This window comes from Tachysurus fulvidraco, chromosome 14, assembly GCF_022655615.1.
Source record: "Tachysurus fulvidraco isolate hzauxx_2018 chromosome 14, HZAU_PFXX_2.0, whole genome shotgun sequence".
NCBI lineage: Eukaryota > Metazoa > Chordata > Actinopteri > Siluriformes > Bagridae > Tachysurus > Tachysurus fulvidraco.
In genome coordinates this window covers 10,471,890-10,495,171 of record NC_062531.1, presented here as the reverse complement: position 1 = coordinate 10,495,171, position 23,282 = coordinate 10,471,890, and the positions used below count along the sequence as shown (strand labels likewise).

Below are 23,282 nucleotides of genomic sequence, written 5' to 3'. Positions count from 1 at the left end.
CTTTGAGAAACTTTTCAAGGTTCTTCTAATAAGGTTTAGTTCTGAGAGCTTGGCTTCAAGGCCTTTTTTCTTAAGGTGCTTTTCTATGGACCAGGAGCTGTTGGAGAGGAATTCACTTCTGTTAGCAGTGTTAATTGTGTATTGTGATGAGTTCACCACCTAGGTGAACTTTAACCTTCTAAATGAATGACCCTCAAAAGGTTCAAGCTGACAGGATACAAGACGGACTGGATACTAATTAGCAAGCCTGCTTCTGTTTGGAGAAGGAATGCTTTTATAAAGAAAGAACAGTACCAAGATAGATAGATAAGAGATATTAATTTCTGTTCGCTGATCTCACACCTTTCCCGATTGGGTCAAGCAAGATGCCAGTCCAGATGCACATGTCTAGCACTATAGAAGAAATAGCATCCCACACAGATAGGTTTAATTATGGCTTGCTCAGGATTAAGGTTACTGCAATGTCTTTTGTGCCGATAACTGATTTAGTGCAGTTTAGATAAAGATTCATAGTTCAGGATGTTCTTGTCATTGTTTATATGTCACATTCCCATTTATATGTCATATTTTGAAGTTTAATGAAACAGAGATAATTGTCGAGTTATCAGTTTAAAGTATTAGTAAAGTTTTTGGCCATCACAAGTTGCCTGAGCAACACGAGTGCATCTTGGCATAGATTCTCTGGAACCGTCCTTGAGGAATGAACACACTTCTTCCAGTGTATGTGTGTGTGTGTGTTCCCTGAGCTGCTGTCATGGTGAAAATGTTCGAGAGTGACGACTAACACACTGCTTCAAATCGCATATGTGTACAATTGGCTTGAGATCTAGTGCCTCTAAAGGCTCTTGCATATAATTATCGTCTTTTTTTGTTCACATCAAATCATTTGGTGCATCCTCATGTTCTATGGATGGTGGCATTGTTAGCATGCTCAATCAGGATAGAAATATTTCAACACAGAATTAAGGTGATCACAATACGTTTGAATTGATTTTCATTGCACTTATCTTTAAAGCAGTGGCGCCAAATTTTTCCAGAAGCTCGCACATTCTTATCTTTGCTAGGAATGTACATTAGTCTCTCATCTCCCTTATCTTTCTGCTCCGTCACCTGTTCTGCTCAATCACCTGCTTTTTTCCAGCGTGTTCAATGGTCTAAGTGATGCGTATTTTTCGAGATTTGGAGTCAGAGAATCACACTAAATATGTTTCAGACTCATGTCTGAATCTAATACAACAGATTATAGCGATTAGATTAGGTCAATTAATAATCAGTGTTTTCGTTTTTTAAGTAGAGCGTCTGTGGAAATGTGGGACAGACTCTCAAAATGCTATTTACATCATAACGATTTTATTTCACCTACTGCTGTATATTACCATATACAAACAGGTGACAAAGAAAAAAAAATTATTGTACTTATATTGTGTATAAGTAAGTTGTTTCTGATGAGTGTGTGTCAACCCAGTGAGACATTTGGATAATTGAAATATTCGGCAAATGTACAGGACTGGATATACTGTGACAGCATATTCTCTGTATGCATAAATGTGTATGATTCTCTAGTTGTTTACATTTCTTTTAAAGACTGTAGCACTAAAAAAGTACATATTAAAGCAGGGACTTTAAAAAGGATTTTCAGGCAATTGCTTGTGGCCGGAAAAGCGGCTCTTGTAGACCAAGAAAGCCACCATTCTACTGTTTGTGGCACACACAAATGTTATTGTCCCTTTAGTGAATTGAAATGCACAACACACAGGTTCATATTAAATCCCTGCTGCACAATGGCAGCACAACACAACACACACAGACACGTACAAAGCAGACTTGAGTTTAAAGGGAAAGCTGATAACCCAGACTTCCTGGCCCTCCCCATGGTCTGCTTATTGTCTGTTTACTCAGTAATATAAAGCGTGTTGTCTGCCGATGTGAACCTGCTATATGAGATGATTTGTCACATTAGTTAAACAGGCTTTCACAAAGACTTATAATTAGCTTAGTCCAGTTCAGTCTCTCTTTTTCTTCTACATTCAGTGCTCCCTCTATTGCCATGGTGTATTCAACCCCTTGTAAGCAACAGTGTATTTTCAGATACATGATACCTCACAATGGTTTGCATTAGATTGATTTATGCCTTCTTTCGATTTAGCTTTTAATGTATAAAGCATGTAGACAAAGATGGTACTGGAGTAATTGTGTCAGGTCATTTTTTTTGTTTGTGTTTATTTGTGTGCATGTGCTTTAATATGAGAGAGGCTTTTTGAGGCTGCTCACCTGCTGTCTGTAATGAACCCTAAGGGACTCACTACACTGCACACCACAGAAGAAACACACGTGCGCCCACACAGATAAAATCACCTGCACCTGCAGTAGTTATTTATTCTCTATGCAGGTTCTGTGAAATATCATGTTGTCACGCATATATGACATCAGTTTCATGCTTTTTTTATGTGAATCCCTAGGTGAAATCTCATGTATTCTTTTTCTGTTCTTCGCCTATCTGGGCCTTATAATCAAGAAACATCATAATCCTGTTCATGTGACATCATAATCCTGCTTGTGAACACTGACATGCTCCAAAGCTACTCCTAGGAGTGTACATTTAACCTGCTTCACTCCAAATGGAAATAAACCAGCCGTGTTAGAATCTGTTTCTCTGCCGCTCAGTTTAACTCTTGTGAAGAGATAAAGATGGAAGATATTAAAGGGAGTCTGTGTAGCGTGTAGTGGGCAGCAGCTGCTTAAGAGCACTGTGTTTTTGTGTCTGCATTCTGGCTACCCTAATGCTTCATTTTTTTTTTTTTGACATTGTGCATGAATAAACAAAAGCAGCATGATGCTCTCCACCTGGAGTCTCTCCAAACTTGCCGGCACACACTCGCACACACAAATGCGGACTCTCGCACACGGCAGCCCCCTCACTGCATGTGCACACTGACAATGGATTCGGGCAAACAGTGTAGTGCAGGAGAGAGGGGAAATGCTGTCTGTGATTGGGACTCTTTTGTGTCCGATGTGGATGAAAGAAGGAAAAAGAAGAGGGGAGTGGTGATGTCGTTATTCTGCCTTATGTCAGGTGCTACACAAACACACATATGCTCTGTTTGTTTTGTGCATTGAAAGAGATGCTCCGAAGCACTCTTTGTGTGTAAGGTTGGGTGGACAACACACATATGTGCGCACGCGCACTCTCGCGCACAAAAACGCACACACGGTTAGATCCAGGGAGAGATGCTGCTCGTCCCCCAAAGAGCCCTTACCATGCGGGCCTCTACCTGAGGGAGCGGGGCCGGCACGCGCACAACACAAAGCCTGCAGCTGCTAATGAGCTACTGTTGTACACTTTGATGAAATATAATTGCATTACGGTGGGTAAATAAAGGCGGCGCATGTTGTCACAGCATATGCTACCCAGTGTCACAACAGGAACAACAAGCTGGAGGTGAAAATCCCCAGGGATCCGAAGGTCTTGCTCTGAGCCACAGGAGACCCAACTACACTCCTCTTCCATTCTCTCTATCTCACCCACTCTCATGTTTCCTCTCATCTTTACCCATCTATTTAGTGTTGTCCTTTTCTAAGACTCTAATTTCTGACTTAACTTGTATCTTTCATGCTGAGCAAATTGCACACTATCCAGCTGAAGCATGTGCTGTAAATAACCATGTTTAAACCACTATACATTATTTAGTACAGGCTACTTACCATTGAGTGCGCAATAGGCTGCAATATTTAAGTATATAGTAACTATGATTTGTCTTCATGCCATCTCCAGGCCATCCGTCTTTCACTGGAGCAGACCTTACCGCCAGAGCCCATGGAGGAAGCAGGGGAACCAATCAGTAAACTGCGTATTCGGACGCCCAGCGGGGAGTTCCTGGAGAGGCGTTTTCTGGGCAGTTGCAAGCTTCAGGTCCTTTTCGACTTTGTGGCCTCAAAAGGCTATCCATCAGATGAGTTCAAACTGCTCACCACTTTCCCCCGTAGAAACGTGAGTCTGCATACAACCCACTTAAAATACATAATATCCATGATGGCGATATTAGAAGGTCTAATTTTAATTCTAAATCACTTTTAATACTTGTCCACCTGTGGGGCCGTAATTAAAGTACAGACACTAGATTTTGTGTGTGTATGTGGGTCATTGTGTGTGAGTGTTACAGCTCAGCAGGAAAAACAGAGTGTATAATTGGCTAGTTAATTCCACCATGTGGCTAGAGTTTGTTGCTCGACTTTAATCCCTTAGTGTGTGCGCGCGCGCTCGGGCATGTGTTTCTCTACTGTAGGACTCTACAAATACTCAAACACCTGCACGTTAATTAAAATTCACGTGTCACTAATTAGTATTTTTCATGTTTTTTTAAAACATCTATCCACAAGTGCATACATAATTTTCAGAATATTAATTAGGGTCTTTGATGCAGGAAAGCGCACTGGCTACTTAGGATACAGTCAGCACATTTCTCCCGTGTGAGTGGGTTTTTTTCTATGCTCAGTCATTAGAGAGCTGGGTCTGCTTGCTCTGCGGCAGGTAGATAACAAGCACTGCCCTTAACGACCTGACTAATTAACAGCATGGAAACAGAAATGGGCTTTCCATTAATCAGGAGAAGTGTGCAGGCCTGCCCAGACAGCATGCCATCCGAGCCCATGGGGACCAGGAGGGACGGTCTCCTCGAAAATAAAACCCACTCACATAAATGGAAAGAAGAAAAGTAAACAGTCTCATTAGGCACATGTGTAATCATATAGCATGACATGAACACTAGTACAAATATTTACATTGATCTACATATTCCATGAGCAAATATTTATTTTTAAATAAATAAATAAATAAATAAGGTAAACCACCACTTCATGCATCACATGAGCTTTTTGTTTAGGAACCAGAGGAGAGCTGTGTGTCGCGAAAAGTGTATCCAGCATTGGAGTGAGTTTACAGAGATGAGCGCAGAAAGACTGGCAGTGTTTTTCACTGTGAACACAGTGCCCAAGTTTAATCCTCCTCTTCTCTCTCCCTCACTCTAGTTCTCCTTGCTGTAATTAAAATCATCTCTTTCACAGACTCCCCATCCTTCCCTCAGGATTAGAGCTTGCAGCACTATTGCATTTGTAATTCAGCACAAATGTTTAAACTTCATCTCACCCTCTTTCTCTTCCTCGGCTCCACACCCAAAAACCAAGCTAATTGCCAGCAATAAGTGAGTGAACAAACAGAGATGGGGTCTGTGAGGTGGGGGAAGAACCTAGTAGCCGAACGCTGTTGTTTCTCTATCCGTCCTTGCTGCATTGGAGCTCGTCTTTTGTCAGGTCCTGTTTGTTCTCTTCTTCTCTTTGAGCACCTGCCTTCGTTGGGGGAGAGCTAGAGGAGGGATTAGCACTAGCTTCTGCATTCTGCATCTATTCATATGCTCTTTAATGCAATGCCAGAGTTCCATAGGCCGTCACACCCTATTCATACTGTCTTCAATACCATGGCACAGCAATCTAGGCTGATGTTGAGAATCAGGTACAAGTTCTCATTTTTGACATTCAGGATGACTTATTTAATGCCTTTCATAAGGTTCTCCCCAGACTCTTTTTGCCTTCAGCTGCTATGGTCACTGTCTGAGAGTGAAGCCATCCCAGCACGATTCAATGTGTGTTTTAAGTTTGGCGTCTCTGATGTTGGCGTGCGGTTCTGTTTGTGTGTTTAGATTGGCCCTTCGCCTGTGATGTGTAGAGCTTCTCTCGCAGCCGTGCTAAAGGCTAGCCAGGAGGCATGGCTGTGCACTCTGCCAGGGAACAAGTTTTCTTGCCTGTGACCCCCGCTTTAGCCGTGCACCAACTTCAGCTAACGCTAACACCCTTGCTACCCTCCTGCAGCCTGATAATGATCCCCCACTGCTTTCCTAATTGGCCAAATAAACACTTCACAACACGGTGCTAAGTCAGACCTGGCTATTGGATTTTAATTAATGGTGAAGGGTCCTAAATGGCTTCATTACAAACACGTTGTTTCAGCTGCACGTTTTTGCCCCGTTTCGAAGCCAGTATATTGCCCATGCGCTGTTTATTTTCCCTTAACTCCTTCCAGTGTATGGGCCAATTCTTTTGATTCAGACTAATGAACTGCAATATTTATCTGACTGCCTTTTGAAGTGGTGCTGCAGAGCTAAACAAAGCCAGAATTACATCACTGAGAGCTCAGCTGCTGAGTTCATTGTTAATTTAGTTTAAATGTTTTGTGCACTTCAACTGTGCCATTCTAATTTAGTTTGTTTTTTGCTCAGCCTGCCTTGTGTAGGTTTGCTCTGTAGACTCGTCTTCATAACATCCACCTGCTTTATTGTGAAAGAGCTGTATTGTAATTTTAATTAGTTTGTTCCATGGTAATCCTTAAACATTCTTTTACTGAAATTAATTTTGCCACTTTGGCAGCTGCAGACGATGGTAGTAAATCCTGTTTCTGCCTCACGCAAGCTACATCACTGCCTGAAAATAAAAGTGTATTGTTTGCCTTTCTCCATAAAGCAAATATTCACACTCATTTATTCTTTGATGTTTTTTAACACTGGTGTTTAGATTCTAGATACAGCCTTCATTAAACCTCACAGCCTCCACAGTGAAATTAGCAGGACTGAATTAGCTCCAGCAGGGCTGAACCTAATTAAACTCTGTCGATGTAAATTGAACTCTGTAGGAGTTAGTGTATGTGCACTTAACCCAATCTTATACTTCCGATTCAACCTGCCACTGGTCATGTTCTCTTAGTTGTTTTTTTTCTTCTTTATTTCTGTCTTTACTTCTGCCTTGATATTTTTCTCAGCCTATTGGGTCATCAGGGTGACTGTCTGTCTTGTTTTTGTTGGCCTGTGTGGGGCCGTTCAGGATGAGTTTGTTAAAGGTTTAGGCGGATTACCTGCCATCAACATCATCAGAGCCTAAAGAAAACAGCCAGCAGCCATGCAAGACTCTCTTCACTCACACAGCCACTTCTTTCCTTTTAATAAACCTTCGCAGGATTACAGAGAAGATAAATCAGCCCATCCTGAAATGAGCTGTGTGTGTGTGTGTGTGGTGCGTGACCCTGCTATGATCATTGTTACCTAGAATAGTCCAATATAATTGGTGAAGGGCAAGCAGAAGGTTCTGGAGAAACAAACAAGTGATGAGAGGAGAGAGGGAGATGAAGAGAGCCAGACACATAGAGGGGAGGAAAGCAACAGCTTTGTTTGTTGACAGATGCTTCTGCTCTTATGGTCTGTTAATTGGATACCAATGTAAACAATCACCCATGGCATCTGTCTCCTGCCACAGAGTGACACCTTGTTTCTCTCTTTCCCCCCATCTCTTAAAGAGAACAGTCATCAAAACACACCACCACACCTGTGCCACCCTGTACCCTCATTTTCTTCTACCTGATGCTGGGGTGTTATAGCAGCATTTCAGGTTCATTTACATAGGCAGTATTTGTGAAGTGGTACGCAGGAGGAGGGAGAAAATGTGTGGAGTTTTTTTTTTTTTAAATATATGTATACATTTTTTTGCAGTACCATCTTAGCTGTCTATCTCTTCTGTCTTGTATACCCATCTCTCCCTCTTTGCCAGCCTGTGCTGGTGTTGTCTCAACCTTCTCCTGCTGTCAAGTGCCACCTCCTCCTCGTGTCGCACTGAGCCCTCAGGTCATGCTAAGAAACAAAGGGCAGCTACACAAGTCACACACTCAGATGACTTTTGGGGGCAACAAAGCAAATGTGCTGTTATTGGTGTACCCTCACTTATGTCCCCTGAGAGATGCAAGCTGCTAGGCGAGCCTCTCTGATCTTCCCGACATTCATCAGGTCTGTGCAGAACAGCAGCTCAGTCAGAGGGCTTGCAACCCTGTCCTAATGAGACACCTTGATATGAACATGAATGCCTCCTTTTATTGCTGTTCAGAAAACAATCAACAGACTAATGAGTGAGTGTGTGTGTTTGTGTGCGTGTGTGTGTGTGAGAGAGAGCTGATTTATAATGTCAGCAATTTTGATGCATGTCCCTGCAATGAGAAACAATTATTGGGGCAGTCAGCAAACGTTTATGTAAAATGTAGATTCTTGTAATGAGAGACACAATCATTTAATTTATCTGGCTGTACTTCAATAGAACCACCATACAGGGTTTCCTTTCAGAAAATGTTCTATTTTTTTTTTTTTTTTTAAAGCATGAAGCAGAACTACTTTTCACTTCATTGCTTCACATATTTGCAACAGATTTATTAGCTATACATTCTACTACATCCCAAAGCTCTGTAAAATTTTGGTCTGGCCATTGAAGTCTGGCCTTCTCATGTTTAGGAAACCAGTCTGATGTGCTTTGTGACATGGCACATTATTACATTTACATTTAGGATTTAAATCTGATTTAAGATACCATAAACCTAAAGCTCTGTTCAGGGTTTAATGTATACACAGAATAAAAAGGAAAGAAATAAGAGCTAATTCAAGCGTTTCAGGAAGAGGTAGGTCTTCACCCAGCGTTTTGTCCACTTTTTTGGTTGTAAAGAATTATCGGTCAGCTCCGAACATTCTGGCTATTATCTTGCAATCCTCTTATCAACAAGGCATTTCCACATTATACTGAAACTCACTGGATGGTTTTTGTTTTATTTAAAATATTTATTAAAGAAGATCAGCAGCTGCCCGTAGACTTTATAACCATTTGTTCATACTTTATTCATTCATTTTCAACCAGAACTGCAAAAAATGGGCAGACTGAGAACTTTTAGCAATAATCATTTGTATTTCTAGTTTGTGGTTATAGTCGGTAAGAGCTTTTAGTTTTAAGGTTTGGGTTAGGGCTAGCATCTAATGTAAAGTGAAACTGGGAAAACAAGTGTGAAGTGTTCCGTTAAAGTCTCTGGTAACAGTCAGCCTAGTAGTCTGTAGTAAGACTATTGCTAATGCAGACTAATGTAGTATTGAATGTACACAGTGTTTTTTTTATGGTTCAGCTTGAGGCTAATGACTGAATGGTAACACCAAACGTACAGTTCGGTCTTCAGCTTTCTCACTTTGCTCGCTGCACATTCTTGCCACTCCAAGGTTGCTGTGTTAATTACTAGTGGGGGTAAGACTAGGAGTTCTGGTGAGCTTGGAATAGAGGTCTTAATCAGGCTGCAGTTAATGCCCTGAGATGAGCTGTCAGTGACCGCACAGTTTGGGACACACAGGTGTGAACACAGGCCCTATGTAACAGGAGAACCTCCCGCTATTCGCTCACTACAATCAACTCCTCTCTCTCAGTCTCTCTCTCTCTTTCCCTCTCTCTGTGAGATCTCGTTCTGAGAACTTTTCACTCTTTTGCCTAGTGATTATGGCACCCCACAGTAGTGTTGCTGTCATGTAGGTTAGCACAGGCTAAACCGTTATAGGTCCACCACATGCCCCCCCATCTGGCTGTGTGTTTGTTTTGGATTGGTGCATGTGTAATAACAAACAGGGTCTATCTCAGAAGGAAACGGGGCACTCAGCGCTCACGGTGATGTGATCAGATTACCGCAACTCTAGTTCATGGTTTCAGAGACACAGACCCCACACAGTGCACAGCGTAGCCCACACACAGCAGGCAATCACCTACCCGGACATATGACATTTCCCTATTAAAGTAAGAAGTTGACCATGCCAAAATGAATGGATATTCACTTTATTTGTGCATACTTGACAATTTACAATACTGCTGAAAAACGTTGTCTATTGTTTATTTTGTTTGTTTGTTTGTTTTTTGTTGTTGTTTATTTGTTTTCTTTCTTTCTTTCTTTCTTACCCAGATAACTCAGTTAGACCCGGCATGGACGTTGTTGGATGCCAAACTCTTCCCTCAAGAGACTCTCTTTCTGGAGGCCAAAGAGTAGGACTGACTGCACTTGGACAAATCACACAAACAATGAAGAACTTTAGCATGGTGTCCACAGTGAACAGCCACACGCAAACACACTCACAGTACATTGAATAATGAGTGTTTTGTTATAATTCACACTGAAGCTTTCACAAGCACAGAGATACTGACACACTCACATACAGAACTGTCATGTTTTTCTCCACCCACTGAAAAGGTAACCAAAAAAAAAGAAAAGAAAAAAATTACAGTTGTGGAGACTCAGAACAGCATCACAGGTGAGGATGATCCACTATGGCTGACCTGATTTGTGCAAGAAAAATAAGTAAATAAATAAATGCCCAAACATGATGGTATGTGACAAGCAAAGAGATGTTTCATGGAGAACTCTGGACTATTTCTTTCCTCCCCCAACTCCATTGGTTTATTGCTTTTTTGGCCAAGGTCTTGGAGAGTCAGCTAGCTGCATCTCCTTTTTACTGATGATAAGAAATGGTTTCAGCTCCTTAAAACAAACAAACACAAAAAAATCAAGATCCTTCATGGTCATTATTTCTATCCTCTTTTTAGGTTTGATGCTGTATTAGTTTTAGTTGGATACATTATAAAATGTACATATGAACATGTCAATTTCATGGTGCTTATTTTTTTAATGGCACTGTGGGATTTGGTAACAATAAAAGAGTCTAGAGATCGCTGTTAATTTGGGTTTCAGAAATGCAGAAAAAAGGTTGTTTCCTTCCAATCAATATTAAGAAGGTGTGCACTGAGAGGCCATCTGAGGCTGAAGTTGTGCAAAGAATCTGGGCCGTTTATTGTGCCTTAGCTTAGTCATTTGTGTAACTTGATTCCAGTCATAAGTTACACAGTGACCTTTGGATCAGAATAGTGTCACTTGGGAAATGAGCAAGTAAAATCTTTTCAAAAGTCATTTGTTGTATTTTAAACAGGCTATTTGCACTGACAACTATCTTCCTAGGTGCAAGTTTACTGGTTCATCAAGTTTAGGCAACAGTATTTTTCTTTTGAAAAATAAGTCTGTTTTAAAGCTGGTGAAAAAAAGTATTAGGTTATCATATAAAGCAGAACCTTGAGTAAAGGCTGTTTTATTTATGACCTGTAATTGCAGTGACTGCACTGATCTGTCATCGGGAATAACTAACATGAGTTCTACACCCTTTTTTTTTTTATTATTATTATTTATTTATTTATTTCCCCCCCAATAATGCTGGAGGGTTTAGACAGATATGCCCATATGAAAGTCAAACAAATGGTTGGATAAAATTGATTCATTGTCTTGTTTTTCAGCTGGGTTTTTCCAGACTTCTGTCTATTATCTGCCACAAAGGCTAATTTTCCCTGTTCAGCTCTGAGATTAAAAGCTTACTGTACCATCTGCAGCGCCGTTCCTCACACAACCAAATAGAAGAAGTTTGAGTGAGAGAAATGAAGTTCAAGTCCTCAGCCAGTCTCAACGACCTTGTGTGGAGCTTAGAGAGGTCTGGGAAACATGTTTGGGCCTTCTGCACATTAGCTTGTGTGCTGGGATGCTTCTATTTAGCATGCAACACACGGTTCAGTAAATGTTCTAAAATGTAGTGTATCCTGCGTGCTCCTTCTTACACACTGGAGCTACTTTACAAGAAATGATTCATACAATAAGGGCCATTACTGACACTCTTGATAAATATGAACAAAAACTGGTGTGTCAGATTAAGCTACACTCACAATATGAGGAAAAACAAATATATTGAAATGTATTTATTATAAAACAATCATTTTGTGTACCAGTCTGGGTTTTTTTAATGGAGTTCAGTTTATGTTAATTTACAACCATTAAGCCAAAAGTCCCAGCGGCATTTAGGCAATCAAGGTACTTTAGTTTATTTGTAACTCTCAATAAAGGCTTTCTTTGGGCAATTCTTCTTAATGGTCTGTTGAAGTGGATGTGAAGATGTAGCTCTGTTGATATTTATTAAGTGACCAGATATATATATTTTTAATTCTTAATTTTGGATCAGTAAAATCAGATCCTTCAGCAGGTAAGGCAGCATGCCTCTGGGCTCTTGCTTTGTAATTTAACCAGCATTTCCACAATTATTTGATGAAATCTATTTGATGTTAAACAGTTTTTGTACCACAGTGAAACCTGAACTCAGGAAATGCTACAAAGCTTTTTTTTTTTTTTTTGTCAGACATTTGAACTTTATTACAACTTTTTTTTCTTATTAATTACCACTTTATTTTCAACATCATATTTGTTCATCCTTATCAAGGGTGCCAGTACTTTAGCATGGCTTGTGAGAATAATGTTTTCAAATAGAAAAATACACAAAATGCAACTATGTATAGTGGCAAAATAATAATAATTGGGTCATAACCTAAATATCTTTGTTAGATTAGTTGCTCTCCCCTAATGGCCATTTTTTTTATAGTATCTTCATTTAGAAGACATTTCTTAAACCTTTTTTTTTCTCATTCCAAAGCTGCTTCAACTCCACCCATAGTTCCCAAGCAAAGAATTTCAATATTTATTCAATGAATCAGGCTTCTACTTTGCATTTTACATACTTACCTCATGTCTCAACCTTTCCTCAAGTTTATATTTGGTGAGCAAGAAAAACTCAAAAATTGCATTATGTTTAAACTTATAAATAGTTTATAAATGTGGTGTGAATGCATTAGAGCATACTCTCAGTATTTGAGGCAGAAATCAAATCCTGATAATAGACACATCTGATGAAAAAGGAATGAAAAGCTTGAGGACCATTGTAAATAACCATTTCTCTCTATTGAAAAATGGTGAATGAGTTTTTTGGCATGAAATGTGATTTTTGCTTGGTCAAATATGCTGAAAATAATGAAAAGCTGAGCTTTAACTCATTTGTCCTAATTTTGCTTGGTTAGTCCTGTGTGCTGGTTTACAGGGAGTCCTGAGTTTCTGTCCCAAGTATCATGTCTGCGTGCAGAGTGAAAGGCGTTGGCATGTAAGCCACACGGCATGTCACGATGAGTTTTCACTGATGTTTACTGGTGCAGAAATGACAGGTAACTCCTTTAACCTGAGGCACTATTGCTGATTGTGCAGTCTCTGTGCATCTCTATATTACTGTTTCAATCACTGAGTGTTTCACTAATGTGCGCAGACGTGGGCTTTGTACAGACACTAGCCTTAATGGGTTGGTTGGAAGTACTGATAATGGGATAAAGTGATGTTACATTCAACTTGATCCAACTTGTCTTTTTATTCGCACTGGGAAGGAGGGAGGTAGGATGCATTTTGAGCAAAGTGAAAAGAGACCAGAGATTTCCACACCTCTAATAATAAGCTTAAAAGTCACAATCTACTTTTTAATGATGTGTTAAAAACCACTAAAGCAGAATTAAACATAAATTTGTTCATATACTTTAATGATGTTAAATCCCATATCACGGGCTATTTAATGAGCATATAGGAACATCATGACTGAATGAAAACAGAATCCAGACATTCTTAGTAAACAGGTTTTGCTGATTACATTGACTAATGTGTAAATGGTAGCAAGGAATTGATCAGAAATGGTTAAAATAAAAACATTTGTATATAAACAAGCATTTAGGCCACTTTTGGAAAAGCCAAACAAATGTATTCAAGTCATGAAGCTTTTAACTGCGGTAGTTTGATGAACTGCTGCAAACGGATCTTGCACCTTTTCAGTGTATAGTTTAGTGCTAAGCCAGAGCTATCAGCCAACTAACACAAGATAAACAACCTGCTGTAGCTTCACATTATAGCCATCAATATCAAGTAAAACTTATTTACACTTGGTGAACTATTTGCCTTTTTTTTACCCACAATGGCAGAACAACAAGTCCCTTCAAGCTTTAGAGAAGCAGTCTTTGAACTCTGGTGACCTTTTATCTTCTGTTCCATGTTATAAGTGATCAGCAGTCAAAACTCTTCGACATCTCAATCAGCGGTGAAGAATAGGCGCCTGTCAATCATTTTTAGGTCCCGCCTACTACCTGGACCAAGTGTTGTCTCACACTACAGCTTCCTTCAGCATGGACTGAGCGCTGCTAAAGCTCGGGTGGCGGCGCGATGCTCCGACGACAAAGGGGAAGCGTTCAATAATGTTTAACCAGTCTTTAAGGGTCAAGAATGCTGGCCCTCGGTGGGAGAACACAATTCCTAACGCAGGCGCTCTCCCCCCTTTCATGCGGCTTCCTGATCCCTCAGCATCGCGCCTTTCACATCCACGCAAGCCGCCATGCTAAAATCCCAGACTAAACTAACCTGGCGGGTCACTTAAAGTTTACTTTCTCAGACGTGCTGGCTCAAAAAAAGCCCTCAAAGAAACTGAATCTATGCGGCTTAAACAGCCGAGAGAGCACAAAGCGGTGCATGTCTCTGTCGCGTTGCGTCGTTTAAAAAAAATCTTGACTTAAAACACAGCTAGATGCTTACAGTTAAACTGAGCATGTTTCATTATTTCCCCCCGTTTTATTTTAACAAAGCTTTTAGGCACCAGGTTTTTGTTTGTTTCGATTTGCCCGTGCAGTTCTGCAAATCACACAAATTTTATTATTAAGTAATAATTTAATAAATTAATAAACAACAAAATATAATAATAATAACGATAGTAATAATATTATTAATAATAATAACAATAATAACAATTATTATTAATATTATTATCGTCGTCGTCGTTGTTGTAAAACATTGACCAATTACATAGAAAGTACAGTGATGTCTTCAAATGGTTAATCTCCTTAAAATGTAAAAGTAAACATAATTCACTCTTTTAAGGCAGTATCTGTTTGTAAACAGATCTGCCCTCTAAAATATGCAGAGAAGCAATAGTCAAATTAGACAAATGAACATCACTGCATACATTACATATGCCAAGTGACTAGAGCTGTATAATGTTGTCCCAGGGTAATACAGAGAAGTATACAATTACTGTACACAATAATACAGTTTGTAAAAATTTGTATTACTAAAACATAGAAAATATGTTGTTGGCCATTCCAGCAGTAACTGGCCATTTCAGTTTATTTAAATTTTTAAAATACATTTAACTTACTCATGGTTTACACTATGCAGCACTATTTCCTTCGTCCTGAAAAATCCCTTCCTTAAATTACTCATCCTTTTACACATTGCACCTTATTAAGTAAATGTTTGTGATTAAAAAAAAAAAAAAGAAGAAGAAGAAACTATTGGGACCTCAATCATAATGTGCTCCTTCAGAGGAACGGTGAGTTTGGTGATTCATTATAGCTCACTTAACCCTGCCCTGCATACAAAGTTTCACATTATGTGGTATACGTTATTAACTCAGACATTTACAGGATTAAAATAAAAATAAAAAATTCACCTAATTCCGCGTATAATACTTAGCGTTTTCATACTTTTTTAATGTTCCTATTTCCCATCAATAAAGCAGTCTATAGCTACTCTATTTTATACTAAATATTTTACTAAATTTATTGTCAATAACTCAAATTAAAGTGTGCAATATTTTTGTAGGTTAGAAAATGTAAATACAAATAGATGTTTTTGCGATTTATTTTAAAATTCTTTAAACTATGGAAAGTATGGAAGCAATCGGATTCTTTTTAAATGATCAATAAATCAAATGTGTGTACAACATGTACATTTGTCATTATTTTGGCAAATGTATAATATTATTTTAATATTGTAATTATTTCTTACTGTCCTATAAAAACGCCCTATTTAATGAATATCTTATATATTTAATAAATCTCTTATATATTTACAAAATTAACACCTAATTTAGATTTCTGACAGAAATCTGTATCAAAAATATTGTTATTTAAAACGTATCTAGTAACATTTTGTTCTAATGACTCTACATGAAATCAGAAAAAAACGAAAGATAATCAATTAATTAATCAGTTAGTTGATTAAGTAACTAATTAAATAAGAGATCAGTTCAATGCTGTGAATTTTCCTTTAAGTTGAAAAGATTAATACGGAAAAAATTAACAATTAACATAGTGTAAACCTAAAATACTGTGACGTCAAGCATGTTTATTATTATTATTATTTTTATTATTATTATTATTATTATTATTATTATTATTATTATTATTATTATTATTATGGTGCCCTCCAATTAGTTTTACTGATTGTTTTTATATAATCTTTATATAATCTACTTAATATTTGCGGGAAAATAATAGCTGTTGAAACTTTAGTTCTTGCAGTTCCTCTCAGTTTCCTTTCCCAATTTTATCTTAGAAGAAAATTCTGCGGAAGGAAAGGGGAAAAAATCAAGCTGTGGTATTCGGATTATGGCGGCGTGGATAAAGCATTAAATGGGGCTAAAGAGGTTTGAATGGACGCAGTGGCGTGCGAACTGAAGCAGAGTAATTATTGCTTCATAATTGTGTTCTTTTCCTTTTTTCAGCGAATCGCACAGCGGAGCCCCACTCGGAGCGGTTGTGACATTTAGGAGGCCAGTCTTTGTGCTGAACACTTCAAGTTTAAAAAACAAGGGCAATTGAGTCGGCAGAGCTCAAAGCAGCAGCCATTGTGAAGGAACACATTGAGTTTGGATTTAAGGACAATGGTGTTTCTCAAATTTCTAGCAAAAACCTATACTCCATCTGTGATCTCAATGAGCGTTCTTTCACCGGGCTCCTTCTTTTCTGTTCGGTTCGCTTTGTAAAGGGAGGCAGATGTGGAGGACTGGACAGTTTTAATTGGCTGGTACCTGAAACGCGCGCACGCAGGCGCGAAGCTTTCTTGCTGTTAATTTAGTAAACTCTCAAAACGTCCGCACTTTTTACTATTTCATATAGCATACAATCGTAGAATAAATCAATACAGAGAACTGTACAGAGCAGGTACATTACTACGTTTAGGCTGGTCAGTGTGCGTTTAAAATAAAGCTTTTAGACCGTGTTGTTTACATCACACAGATCCGTTTATTATTATGTAAAATCAAACATTGCAAAGATCTGGTCGTTAATTGAATGTATTTTTAAACTTTGAATAACATTAAAAAAGTACTTGCAGGCTCTTTAACTTCTTAGCCATTGTAAAGGCTTATTTTGCGCAGGTTTAATGGCTGTGTGCTGTGCCTCGAGGGGGATGCCTGAGCTCGGATGAGAGGCCTGCGCGGAGCGGCTGCTTTTTTCTTGTGAACAAGAGGTTAACAACCTAATGAGGACTTGGTGATGAGATGAAGCGTGTAAATGCGCACCGGTTTTTCGTGTACCCCCTGGATCTGCTACTCTAACCTCTGCTGCGCTTCGCACACTCTCACCGTTTCAGCAGGAGTTCTCGGGAGCCAATGCATCTCCAGGCGCGCTCGGGCCGGCCAGCGGCGGTGAGAAAGGTCGCTACAAAAGCTCGCCGGGATACTAGAGGAACAGAGACATGCTGTTACATATGTTGGGTCAAGCATCTCTTTTGTGCCTCTTTCAAAAAGGTGTAAAACTCAGTCATCTGTGGAGTTTATAAAAGGGGATGAAAGGCCTGTATGGGTTTTTGATGCACAGGTCTGATGAACTGTTTGAAAGAATGTTGAATTTCTTAAGTGCTCACAGTCACTTTTAATTGCCCCGGGGGCATTTAATTGGAATTCAAAGATACCCATTCAGTTCAGAGTTTTGAAGTAGTGTGTGTAAGTTGGACTCTTATATACACATACACGTACTCTATAAGAAAATGTACAACTCTTTAGGGCTGTTTGTCCCATTGGGGGAATTCTTAAAGGTTCTGTATAGAAGCCGAAAACAGTGTTTTCTTGTCTGTACTTTGTTGGAAAAAATAATTATCCAAATAACACATTTTGTAGGTTTTGATTAACTAGACTGTTAAATAATATGCTTATTTGAGTTTACATATCCTCGTGCATTTTCTCGATTTATTCGATGCAATACAGTTACAGTTATTGGGAAGGGAATTTCAGTGGGTGTTCTAAATTAAATGCAATTAAAAAAAATAAAATAAAAAGTGTAAAATGACTTAATACTAAATAAAAACGTAGTAGTAACTAATTTTTTTTAGAATGTTCCCATATCCGAATCTTCAGAAGCAAATACATACATACATACATACACACACACACACACACACACACACACACACACACACACACACACACACACACACACATACATACATACATACATACATACATACATACATACATACACATAGACATACATACATACACATATACATCCATACATACATACATACATACATACATACATACATACATACAGACACATAGACATACATACTTACATACACATATCCATCCATCCATCCATCCATACAGACACATAGACATACATACTTACATACACATATCCGTCCATCCATCCATCCATATATACATACATACATACATACATACATACATACATACATACATACATACATACATACATACATACATACATACATACAAACATACATACTTACATACATACATACATACATACATACATATATACATACATACATACATACATGCACACTCTTGTTTGAATAAGTGTTTGTAAACAGATCTGCCCTCAGTTTGCCTTTGAGGTAGACTCAATTTAACAGTCAGCACCTACGTGCGGTTTTTGTAATGAGCACCGAATTGCTTCTTCGGATGGCTATTTTCAGCCTTGAGAGAGAGCTGCCGAGATAATTACTTTGAATGTCAAAAAGATTTAGTTTAATATCGTCTCTATTAGTGGTGCTGGTTCAGTAATTAAAGGTGTGGATGAGAGTGGCGGTGGGACAGATGGCATTTGCTTACTGTGATTCCGTATGTAAACACAGAGAAGCGAGTGGAGGCGCATGGGAGCGCACAAACTGAGATGCACTATGAAGAAGCTCTAGAAACATACACAAGAGGAAAAATTCTACGAAACCAGCTTAATAAACTTAATATACAATTTAATAAAAAGAAAAAGAAAAAAATGGCAAAGAATATAATTAAATAAGTAATTAAAAATTTAGGGGGAACTGTTTGGAGAACTTTTGGAAATTGAGCAGACTGTTTCATCAGACTGTTAAAGAAAGCAGTGCTGCACATCAGATGCTGCACAACCAAAAGCACAACCTGTGTTCGGCTTCCAGGTAAATATTTAATATCGCACGTTAGTTAGAATGACTCGAGTCAGAAAATATATATAATTTTTTATTAATGCTTGCGAAATATTACTTTTTTCAACAAAATCTTCAAGGCTTCCTACTTAGTTCTTACCAAAACAAGCTTATTTTCCAGTTTTTACGCAACAAACACAATCTGTAATTTTCCAAAAACGCCCTAGGTAAAGTTTTAGCAGACCAACAATATATTCGTTTTATATTCGTTTTAATACATAAATGTATTTTTTTTTAAATAATTAAGCCATAATTTAAATACAAGCCATTATATTTATTATAAATATTATTCAGCTAAATTACGCTTGACGAAAACGGTATCGTAGGTTAAATACTTTCTAATTTGCAGTCGCTTTATACCATAATATAACCTGAGTTTTCATTTCTCCATGGAAAAAGACTGACATTAACAACAGTTACTGAATTCTGTTAACCCTCATTTTTTCATTTATAAATCTACAGTGTTGTTTTGATATTACATTTTTTTTAATTTAGTCTATTTTATTACAATTATTGTAACAGGGAAATTTATGAAACAACCCCCTCCACCACCACATCAATTTTAATAATAAATATAATAATATAAATAAAATATATTTTTATAAAAAATAAATATGAATATGAAGAAGGGTGAGGTGGATGAAGCCGTTAATGGATGTGCAGTCAGCACATGTGGTATGACAACAATATGATGTGGTGTGGCAACAATAACCCCAACCCACTGCCACAGTTATTGTTATTTAGTCGATTTTAATGAAAAGGTATTAACGCTAAATATTTAAAAATAACCTTTAAAAATAGTGTAGTTAAATGCCCCAGCATATTAACGCGCCGTAATTTAATTTGTTTCACAGAAATATCAAGATAAAAATTGAACAAGAAACTGTAAGTAGAAATGGTTTCATTTTAATTTGAAAATTGCAAAACATCCAGAATCAAACAAAATATGATATATGAGCAAATTCAAACTTTAAATAATAATGACGGCAACTTACCTTATTCTCTCTGACTCTGACGTCATTAGCTTTAGGCTCATCGAGTAATTATTATTATTATTTTTTAATAGTCTTTGTTCAATGTACGTATAATGATTCGCTCGATGACTTTGGGTGAAGCTCAAGTTAGAATTTGACTTCGTTTCTTTAAAAAAAAACACTAGTTTACGAGAAGTTATAAACTGTGATATTTATTGATGTGTACATGCAGCTAAAAAACCTCCAACTGGCTTTTCTGTCCTGTTTATTGGTATTGGCATTTCTGTGATAAAAGTTTTATATCTTTGCTCTGCGTGATGCTTGTTATTTGAGAAAAAGACGCAGGTGGACACAGTTGAAAAACAGACAAGCCAATCAGATTGCTCCGTCCTCCTTTAGCCAATGACAGGCGCCACATTGTTGTCAAATTTGTCTAATGAAAACGTAGGAGAGCAACAATAGAGAGAGAGGGATCTGTATCCACTGGCGATCTCTCGAGGAAGTTAGTGTCTCACGCTGGAGCAGGGAGAACAAGCTCAGCTCACATTTACTACACTTCTTCTGCTCGAAGAATGATCGATCTTCTGTGGTATTTCTTTAGCTGGAAACTTGTTTGAGAAAATCGTTTTCAATAACTGGACAATTCTGTATACGCTAGAAGCGCAGAAAAGTTATTTATTAACTTTTAACTAATGGACTGATTGGGACAAACATAAAATTGCCGAGGTGCTTTAAAAATTCAATCACGTTGGAAAAAAAATAGGGCACTGTTAATTTTACACTTTTGTGCTCTCTTGTCGGATGCTTGCTCAGTTAATTTTTTTTAAGTGCGACTTGATCGAATTTAGAAATCGATTGCTACTGTTTAACCTCGACGATCAATCACAAGTCCATAAGAGGGCAGATCATGGATCTTCGTCCGGAGCTTTCTGGCGCTCAGGCGGGCACGCAGGTTCACCCCGGAGCCACTGCAGCTGCCTCCATCCCCGTGTCCATGGCCAGCAGTCTGTTGAGAGGCCCGCCGCTGCTGCTGCGCCCTGCAGAGAAATATCCTCGCACACCCAAGTGCGCCCGCTGTCGTAATCACGGCGTTGTGTCTGCGCTTAAAGGACACAAACGCTACTGTCGCTGGAAGGACTGCATGTGCGCAAAGTGCACTCTCATAGCCGAAAGGCAACGAGTGATGGCCGCGCAAGTGGCGCTGCGCAGACAGCAGGCGCAGGAAGAAAATGAAGCCCGAGAGCTTCAGCTCCTCTATGGAACAGCAGAGGGACTCGCACTGGCCGCAGCAAACGGCATCATCCCGCCCCGTCAGAACTACGAAGTGTTTAGCCAAGTTAGCAACGACAGCAGCTCTGGTAAGCAAAACTAAATCGTAGCTTCATTACCTTAGTTATCTTAATAATACAACATTATCCTGAAGATTTTTTATGGATGTTTAAGTTTTTTATTTTTCCCAATTTTGTTTTGTAAAGTATAAAAATCTAAACAGTCTTTATTTCCCCCTTTCCTTATTTTTCCTATTCCAGAATCTAACATGCAGAAGTTTGAATTATTCACCAAGACTCCACTATCAGGATCTGTGACCCCACAGCCTACAGCTGGAAAGTCTGCATCTGCTGATACCGAATCAGTACCTGGGATCTCATCCCCTGATGCACACCATGGCTCTGGGTCCGAAAATGGTGACGGAGAGTCATACATCAGCTCTCCAGCTCCCAAACCCATGAAAGACGGCGAGGAAACGCCACCATCAATAAGTCCACTTGGCTCAGACTCCGATACAGACAAAGATGAACAAGAGCCATCACCCTCCTCTGCTTCATCTCGTCACATGAATGCTATTGACATCTTGACCAGAGTTTTCCCCACACACAAGCGCAGTGTCCTAGAGCTTGTCCTCCAGGGATGTGGGAAGGATGTTGTCCAAGCCATCGAGCAAATCCTTAACAACAGTGGGCAGGCCAAACCTCCAGAAGAAACCTGGTCAGCAGAGAGGGTTCTTCAGAGCGTCCAACAGCCCTTGTCTACTGCTCCACGGCCTGTGTTACCTGGAACCATGACGCTGAGCAACAGGTCAGCCTTCTCCCCTCTGCAGCCCAATGGTCCACACTTTGGCGCTGACCCTGGCACGTACCCTCTTGGCACTCCTCTGGGCCTTAACCCACTTCGCCTGGCCTACTCGGCACATGGCCGAGGGCTCACCTTCATGACTCCTTACTCCACAACCGGCCTGATGCCCACTTTGGGATTTAGGCCACCAATGGACTATGCTTTCAGTGACCTGATCAGAGACAGGACTCTCCTTCATAAGGACCAGAGCTACACAAATGGACTTTATGGTCCTCTGATTAACAACACTCCAGAAAAACAGTGAGCGGCTATTTCACTGAATAAAAACAGGACTGAAAAAAAGGTGAAAAGGCTAATTTAGCCCATTTTGAGAGAAGTGTTCTGTGTCTAAAAAAGACTTAAACCCCTTATATACTTACCCTAATGACATTCTCTGTACATAGAGATTTCTGATTTACTCACGTGACGAAATTATTCGACTGGCATAAAGTAACACATATCTAGTGTTAAGGGTTTATGTCGCCGTTTGTGCTGATAATGGTTACAAAAAGCTCTAATTTAAACAGATCTCGCTTGCTGGATCAAACTAATCACATGGAGTTCAATTTAAAGAGTAACCAGTATTTTCATGTAAATTGCGTATTTTGAATTCTTGATATATCTGTTACAATGCTATTAGTTTATTTACTGAACGGATCAAGTCTCAGTGCGATAATGGTGCAATTGAGGAATTTTTTTTCGTCGTTAAAAAAGAGAGACTATACTAATATTATTATACGATCTTCAAACGTCATTATTTTAGCTGACGCTCTGTGAAATTGTGCCATGTTAAATGACCAAGACATAAACACTTCTGTTAAGATTATTGTTAAAGATCTTGACTAAAGTAGATTCTCTGACTCTTTTTGTGCTATGTTGATATGTTGTACTTACACAAAAATATGTTACATCCCGAAACAATATCACATCAATTTCAACGTCATATGCGCAGAAAACCGTGGAAAAAAACATGTTCGTGGTGAATGAAATCTTGTTTCATTGTTACTGCTGTACATTTATCTATGTGAATTTTGATAGAAATAAATGTTATTTTATACTTAGATTCTGAACTTGTGTTTTTATTTATATATGAAACCATTATTAATTTAAATAATTTATTCTAACGTTGTTGAAAATAAAGTATAATAATAATAAAAATAATAAAAATAATAAAAATAATGATAACAACAACAACAGTAATATAATAATAATAATAATAA

General features: G+C 38.7%; 2 protein-coding genes across 3 annotated transcripts in view; both read left to right on the top strand.

Annotated features, from left to right (window-relative positions):
- Positions 1-10,558, top strand: part of faf1 (Fas (TNFRSF6) associated factor 1) — a 65,915-nt gene extending 55,357 nt beyond the window's left edge. For both annotated transcript variants that reach the window (XM_047823073.1, XM_027166454.2), the window contains 2 exons: positions 3,773-3,988; positions 9,788-10,558. In XM_047823073.1, the coding sequence (XP_047679029.1) occupies positions 3,773-3,988; positions 9,788-9,871 (300 nt within the window). In that variant the 3' untranslated portion in view covers positions 9,872-10,558. The remainder of the gene's footprint in view (positions 1-3,772; positions 3,989-9,787) is intronic.
- A 9,550-nt stretch (positions 10,559-20,108) lies between these two features.
- On the top strand, positions 20,109-23,077 carry dmrta2 (DMRT-like family A2). The gene is made up of 2 exons (XM_027166584.2): positions 20,109-21,308; positions 21,480-23,077. The coding sequence occupies exons 1-2, from the start codon at positions 20,858-20,860 to the stop codon at positions 22,325-22,327; spliced, it is 1,299 nt and encodes a 432-aa protein (XP_027022385.1). The 5' UTR covers positions 20,109-20,857; the 3' UTR covers positions 22,328-23,077.
- The last annotated feature ends 205 nt before the right edge of the window (positions 23,078-23,282 follow it).

What these genes read in the sequence shown, in the direction of transcription:
- dmrta2 (XM_027166584.2), top strand. Translation starts at nt 20,858, where the DNA reads ATGGATCTTCGTCCGGAGCTTTCTGGCGCTCAGGCGGGCACGCAGGTT. An exon ending in TAGCAACGACAGCAGCTCTG is followed by an intron (nt 21,309 to 21,479) that starts GTAAGCAAAACT and finishes TTCCTATTCCAG; the next exon opens with AATCTAACATGCAGAAGTTT.